General features: G+C 44.2%; 1 protein-coding gene across 2 annotated transcripts in view; it reads right to left on the bottom strand.

Moving 5' to 3' along the window:
* Window positions 1–7,983, bottom strand: part of SMEK1_1 (Serine/threonine-protein phosphatase 4 regulatory subunit 3) — a 42,542-nt gene that overhangs the window by 19,502 nt on the left and 15,057 nt on the right. For both annotated transcript variants that reach the window (XM_051209640.1, XM_051209641.1), the window contains exons 3-4: window positions 251–353; window positions 45–203 (exon numbers count right to left, since the gene is read on the bottom strand). Coding sequence is in view for 1 of the 2 variants with exons in the window: in XM_051209641.1 (XP_051075097.1) it covers window positions 45–203; window positions 251–353 (262 nt within the window). In the remaining variant the exon portion in view is untranslated. The remainder of the gene's footprint in view (window positions 1–44; window positions 204–250; window positions 354–7,983) is intronic.

The raw sequence follows: 7,983 nt of genomic DNA, 5'->3' as shown, positions 1-7,983 counted from the left end.
CTAAAAATAGACAGCAGATTAATGCTGAGTATGAGTTAACCTACCTAACACAAGGAATTTATGAGATGATAGCAATAAAACGAGAACACGTTTTAGTAGATCACGATTAAAGCAGTAATTCTTCATGTGGTATGTATGAGTTTCAATACAGAACGTGAGCAATTCAATTATATGGTTCAAAACTAATGCAGTGTGATAATCATCTACAATAGAAAAAAAGCGTATGATAAACGGAAATATTTCCCATTACCCTTCTCCAGTGTATCTTTTGAAGTATTATCAAATAATGGACGAACAAGTGTATTGATGCATCGTTTATAGAAAAAACTGAGAAAATCTGTTTTTTCGCTACGCTGTAATAGAAAAAATAACAAAATAAACACAGAAACATCACTATTTTACAAATAAATCTCAATAAATGATAATTTTATACACAACTGAGAGTAGACAATTTAATACTTTAATTGAACGAAGCTGTGCTAATTTCCAACAAGTGTGTTAACTCTCAGGATTAAGATATAATTGAAACGGATATTAGATTCCTTGCAGTTTAACAAAAAGAAGTGTTGAAAGTTAGATCAGATGAGATTTTAGCAAAAAATCTTGGAACTGAACATAATAACATCAGACTAGTTTTCAATCGCTGATCCTCCCAATCTCTAAGTAAGGACTTAATTCCTCTTATGACAATCCAACTAGAGCTTAAAAAACCAGGTTGGTATCAGACCAAATATTCACTCTTTGGTAGATTATGAAACACAGACACAATTTTCGATGTCCGACTGTTGTTGTGTCTTTTGACCTTACGGCGGCGCCTGTTGGGGACGCTAGATCCCCATAAATCGCTTAGTAAACGTCTTATTTTTGTAATTTTATTTCGGAAATTTGAATTTCTTGTTTTCGCATCAAAGGCGATTACTTCAACCTTCCGATTGTATTTCCTATTTGGAAGGATCTTAAAATTCACTGATTCGATTCCTCTTTTAAGACACTTTTTGCAGCGTTTCTCGAAGACCTTTTTATACTGTATATATAGACTTAAGTTGTGTGCTTGATTTGTTCGTGATTCAGGCTGCTTGTGAAATATACTTCTCCCTCTAGTCATTAGGGCTACGATGCATTGGAATAACTTAGCTTGTCTTATCGTTGTGTTGCTGACCCTTCGTTCCGTTCGCCGCCCGACTGTTGTTGCTACCTTGACGTGGTGGTCGGGCTTGCCTATCGCGATGAACCAATCGAGCTATACTGGCTGGAACAACCGTTCCTCAAGGTCCTACCATGTCAGACAGGTCGGTTGAAGAGCGGTAAGACTAAAAGCAACAAACCCAAGGTCCGAAGGCGAAGTCATACTGCTGACTGTACAGATGTACGGATGTCCGTCTTCGGTGATAAGGTCTCAACAAGTACGGAGCTAACAAAAATGGGTGCGTGTGGTTGACCTCAAGCAGTTGTCCGTTGGGCACTGCGGTCACGCTCTCAGGTCACTAAAACCACCTCTAATCCAATTTCCTTTTCAGGTACCTCCAGAAGAACCCTTCCTCGGTGTGGGCAACCGGGAAGTGATAACCGCCCTCATACCTCTAACAGCATTCAAGACCACTGTATTCATAATGAACCTCCCTCTTCAATTCCTGTTATTCCTCCTACATCGACTTTCAACGCTAAACCTTCTCTTTCGGCTTCCTTCTCAAATGTCACCATAGCCAACGATTCTAGTGCTCAAAACATTGTCCCAGGTCTACTGAAACCTCGCTCCAAACTACACATTGGAGCCTCCAACGTACGCACCCTATGTCAAATCGGTCAGCAGGCTTCCTTGGCTAGAACCCTAGAATTTCTTTCCATTGATGTATGCTGTGTCTCCGAAACACGCATACAGGATCCCAGTGTGGTCATTCACTTGACCTCACCTCGGCAAAACGGAGAGCCAACGAGATACACCCTCCGTGTATCTGGTGACCCGATGGCCAGTTCTCGTGGACTGGCAGGTGTAGACATAGCACTAAGCATGAGGGCGGAACAAGCACTGTTAGAGTGGATCCCCGTTAACAGTCGTTTATGCGCTGTTCGGCTAAACGGCTCCGTAGGAACTAGGAAGGATAGGGACACACGTCGTTGCCTTTTTGTCGTTTCTGCCTGTTGTATCCCGATAAGAATAATGAATCGTAATTTTTGGGATCCATTTATGGACCAATATTATGAGCATATTTTTATCGTATAATTATTATGTAACTAAACTATTCATATTCATGCCCCTCTTATTATGAGCTTTATTTTGACCTATGAACCATTATTATACGTTTTACCATTCTTGAGTTATAGCCAGTATATTGATTACTACCTCCCTCATTCACAGCCACATCTGGCTAGTTCTTGTACAAATGTTGTTTCATACTTTATTGGTACGTTGTGGTCGGTTTGTTTGGTATATAAACTCAGTATGCTTGAAATATAATGATTCATATCTCAGAGGCTGAGACTTGCGTTCTGGATTCAAATGGCTGGGCTAGAGAGGGGAGCGGGACCAATCAGAACTCCAGGCCGTTCTTACGTGTTTACGCGTCTTTGGTCCGATCGATAATACGCTGTCCTCTAATCTGCAGACACAAGTTATAGCACTGCCTACGCTCCCACCGACTGCAGCTCACATAAAGTGAAAGATGAATTTTACAGAAACCTATCTGAACTTCTTCAGAAAGCTAAACGCTGAGACAAAATACTCGTAGCTGGTGAATTTAATACCCAGCTAGGTAGCCTAAATCAAACAGAAAGGCATTTAGGTGGATATTTCAGTATTCCGACACAACGAGCAGATAATGGTGATCGTCTGCTGCAACTGTGCTCAGACAATCGCTTATTTTTACCAAACAAATTTTAAGCATAAGGAGAGACATCGTCTAACATGGCGACCCCCTACACCAAACCAACGATGGACTCAAATAGACCATATTGCCATCAGTCATCGTTGGAGAAGGTCGGTAGGAGATTGTCGCTCATTCTGGAGTACCTGCTTGGACCCCGACCACGCCCTAATACGGGCACGCATCTGCTTGCGCCTCACTGGACGCAGGAAAGCCACACCAAGAAGACCCATTGAAATTGAATTAAGTGATGAGAAAGACGAAAATAGATTCCAGGAACAACTGAGGTCATAATTAGGTGATTCTGAAAACGAGGCTGACCCAGATGTTGCTTGGAAAGCCATACAAACAGCTGTGGAAACAGCAGTGACATCTATTAGTTATTTGAACCACAGGGTTACAAAGAACCAATGCATTTCCTCAAGGTCTATCACACTGATGGATTCTCGCAAACTCGTCCCATCAGGTTCCGAGCATGATGAAGAGCGACAACAATTCAGATCTAGGTTAAAAGTCTAAGAAACGACCGTGAGCAGTGGTGGGCAATGAAAGCGAAAGAGATGGAAAAGGCGGCGACTATAGGGAACACAAGACAGCTTTACAGACTAATAAAAGAAACTGGAATTAATAAGTCAAGTGTAAGTGAGATTATATCAGAAAAAGACGATACTCTCATCTGCTCCCAGTCCAGACGTTTAGAACGATGGGCGGAACATTTCAGAGAACAGTTCAACTGGCCTTCAGCTACTCTACAACTACCCTCCATTCCCAGACAGTGTGAATGGAACATTGAAGTAGGTCCCCCAACTCTTGCTGAAGTTCAAAAGGCTATAGTTAATCTGAAGCGAGGAAGGGCAGCTGGTCCAGTTGGACTGGCTCCAGAGGTCTTTAAGGATGGTAGTCCAATTTTAGCGATTAGGTTGACTAATATTTTAGCTGAGATCTGGGAGTTAGACTTTATCCCATCTAACTGGTCACAATCACTTATCGTCCCAATATATAAGAAAGGATTAAAATCATCCTGTGACAACCATAGAGGGATTAGTTTAACTAATATAGTATGTAAAATACTAGCCTCGATAATTATCGGACACCTGACTAACACTCATGAACTGCAAACACGAGAGACTCAAGCTGGCTTCAGAACTTGTTGTATCTGCATCGATCACATATTCACCATTCGTCAGGTTCTAGAACACAGGCATACTTATCGGCGTCCGACAATGGTGATCTTTCTTGACTTAAAAGCAAAATTTGACTCTGTGGACCGAGAGGTTCGGTGACAGTGTCTGTCGTTGAAAGGCGATTCTTAGAAGTACATAAGCCTTGTGAAGGTTCTTTACTTGATTTTATTTATTTTATTTGAACACATGAATATTGGTACAAGAAAGCGCCAATATATATGCGCCACACAAAACAATGAGAATTCGAAGAGAAATAGAAAAAAAACTAAGGAGCGCAAAAGAAAAAGAGAACAATAACGAACAGATTAGTGTAAGGTAGTGTAATAATAATAATAATGGGGGAAACGAAAAGGTACAACCAGAAGAAATTTTTCAATTAAAGAAGACACAACCACTTTGTATGAAGAAAGTAAAAGAAGGTTACAGCAGGATCGCCATTGGCTCCTATTCTGAGCCATATCTGATAACGTCTCTAGCCACTGTGTAGCACCATCTCTCGGACCCCAGCCAGGGAGTCGTGAAGAACCAACACAGGCCAGTCCTTTGCAGCTTTCTTTCATACCACGACAACGTGTCATACACTGACCACCTCTCCGCTTTTTCTAACCTATCCCAGAGTCGGCAAATAATGCACGACGTGGAATTCTCTGGGACGACATTCGTAGAACATGTCCAAGCCATCGAAGTCAATGTTTCAAGATGGTGACACCAATTGAATTATTGTCTCTGCACCCGAACACACGATGCCGAACCTCTGCATTATTGACATGGTTTTGCCACTGAATGTCAGCAATCCTTCGAAGACAACGATGATCGAACACAGAGAGTCGTCTAACATCCTCAACTCGGAGAGGCCAGGTTTCACAAGCATAGAGCAAAACCGCTCTCACCGACGCGTTGTAGATCCGATCTTTTACAGCCAGACTAACATCACGAAGGCGCCAAAGGTGGCCCAGATTGGCATAAACCGCTCTGGCTTTCACTATACGTGCATTGATCTCATCACTCACACCCCCACCAGCACTTATCCAGCTAGCCAGATACATGGACTTCTCAACTACGTCTATCTGCTCACCATCCAGGGTGAGTACAGGATTAGGATCCTGCCAGTCTTGTAGAAGTACTTTGCACTTCGAAGGTGCAAAGCTCATACCGTACCTACGGACACTGATTGCCAACTGATTAAGTGCGGATTGCATGTCTTGGGCATTATCGCACAGTAAGACAATATCATATGCATACTCAAGGTCGAGAAGTCTTTCTCCAGGCAACAGATCCACACCACCACTACTTTCATCCATCAGAGCTGTTTCCAGAATGTCATCGATGGCAAAGTTGAAGAGGAATGGTGAGATTGGGGCAACAATGCCTAACCCCACTGCTCGAATGGAACAATGGAGAGAGGTGGTTGTATGCCCTCACTCTGCCTGAGGTGTTTGTGTATAGGGCCTTTAAGACGTTAATAAACTTCTCAGACACACCCTTCTTCGATAGATAATCCCAGAGAACAGTCCTATCCAACGAATCGGAGGCAGCCCTGATGTCAAGAAACACCACGATTGTTGGCTTTTGATAAGTATGGCGGTGTTCTAAGATTTGGCGGAGGGTGAAGATATGATCAATACATCCTCGACCGGAACGAAACCCAGCCTGCTCCTCGCGAGTCAATCTTTCTCGAGTTTTGAACAACCCACGAAGTATGATGGAAGCCAATAACTTGGACGCAATCGGAAGTAGACTTATCCCTCGATATTTGTTACAGGAACGACGTGAACCCTTTTTAAAGATAGGGACAACTATCGACTCATTCCATGACGTTGGTACACTCTCTAGTTCCCAGACTTTTGTGAACAACACATTCAGTTCCTCAGTTAGAAAGTCACCGGAGGTGAGTCATCTGGGCCAGGTGATTTGTAACGCTTCAAGAGTTGGAGTTCCTTGCGGACTTCCTCCTCATTTGGTGGATCAGTCGTCACCGGCCATGAAGGGCAGGACGGTCTGACCGTCATCCTCACAGATTGTTTCGTTCAAATCAGATTTCTTGCTGCCAGTGGCTCAGATGGCCCCCAAATGCCCTGGTATGGCCGAGGGTGGGTCGGGCCCGCCCTCCCTCTCGAAATGCTGTCACACGGCCACGCGTATACAGCCTCTGTCGGGGAACTCCTACTCATTGCCTTCTCGTGGCGGGGATGTTGTTTACGAAATTGAGAGTACGAAAAGGCGAATGTCCGGCGCTTTAACCGGATTCCAAACCAATGGTGCACTTGGGCTCCAGTATCCTGAAGGAATAAATGGCGTATGAACCAATTGTTGGTCACCGGCTACCATCTGACTGCATCTCCTTACGATGCTCTACTAGCTTGTGAATCAGACCTTTAGGTCAAAGGCTCAGGGAGTGGTCCCCTAAGAAAACCACCTGCTTCGGTTTGGGCACCTGGCAGTATCATAGCCCTCACACATACCGAATGAGATTTGTGTGGCTCATATGTATTTGTTGCCTCCTTGTACCAATATCTATGTGTTAAGATAAATAAATAAATAAATAAATAAAGTGGCTCAGATGAATTGGAAGAGCTTCCGGTAGTTACCAGATACAGCTTCTGCTTCCAGCTCATTAGCACGCTCCGACCACCAGACTTCTCGGTCCTTAAGCAAGCTCTGCCCGATTTCATTACGTAACAGCCTTCGTTTGTGGTCAAACTCACGGTCACCCGGAGTAGACCGACGGGCTTCAATGAATTGTAAGGAACCAGAAGAAATCCAGTGCTTATAAGCGGGACGTTTCGCGGAGCCGCAGGCGGCTTTACTTGCCATTTCCATGGCGTCATGAAGTTGCAACCAATGCTCATCTATACTTTTCGGTAAAAATGGTAGCTGGCCTAGAAGCTAGCTCGGTTCGGTACTTACTAGCAACAGAAGTTGCAACCAGCTTGCTAATATCAATCCGTTGGTGGTAGTCACTTCGTTGGCCACTGAAAAGTGAGGTAAGAATGGCGCAGAGCAGGGCATGGTCAGAGTCCAGATAGGTACTCCAAAAGGAGTGGCAGTCTTGTACACAACCATGCCAGCGGTAGCTGATCGCGATGTGATCAATCTGAGTCCAGGCTTGAGATACAGAGGGAGGACTCCAGGTGGAACTTCGGCGATGACTGTGCCGAAAGTTAGTGCTAGTCAGAAACAGGTTGTGGTCTATGCACAGTTGCAGTAGACGGTCCCCGTCCCCGTTATTTATCCTTTTATGAATCCGGTGTCCATCTTGTTGTGTTAATGAGTTATGACAACTTGGACCGATGTATATATGTGCCTGGTCCTACGTTGTAGCTGACTGACTGATTGACAGTTGCAGTAGACGGTCCCCGTCCCTGTTATCTGTCCTGCGACCAACAAGTCCCCATCGGTCACCTAAACGACTCTCTTCTGTACCTAAACGCCCGACCTGAGCATTCAAGTCTCCGGCTAGTACTACAATATCTGTCGAACGCATTTTCTAGAGCAGAACAGTTAACTAGTGGTAGAATTCATCCTTGATTACATCCGGGCTGCCATCTGTCGGGGCATAGGCGGAGATGACGAAGAGACATCGTTTCTCACGCCGATTTCTTCTCACTTTGATGGAACTTTCTAATCTAACAGCACATAACCGACCGTTAATGGGGATCCAATCGATTAGTGCTGCCTCAGCTCTAGCGCTTAGTGCGACACCAACGCCAGCAAGACCATACGAAGATGCCACAGGGTCCCCGGATAAACGCACGTAAAACAAGCTTTTCAAAGCGACAGATGGAGAGCGAATTTGTAGTACTTCACCGGAGTCTTGAATACGGGTCCAGGATAGACAACAAACGTCGATATTAAGACTTTCCAAAGACATAGCCAGCCCTATTCGTTGTCCGACCTGCATAAATGTGCGAACGTTGAAGGCAGCCAGTTTGAATGGT

The sequence above is a fragment of the Schistosoma haematobium genome, chromosome 1 (assembly GCF_000699445.3).
Source record: "Schistosoma haematobium chromosome 1, whole genome shotgun sequence".
Taxonomy (NCBI): domain Eukaryota; kingdom Metazoa; phylum Platyhelminthes; class Trematoda; order Strigeidida; family Schistosomatidae; genus Schistosoma; species Schistosoma haematobium.
This window is presented reverse-complemented; position numbering and strand designations above follow the sequence as displayed.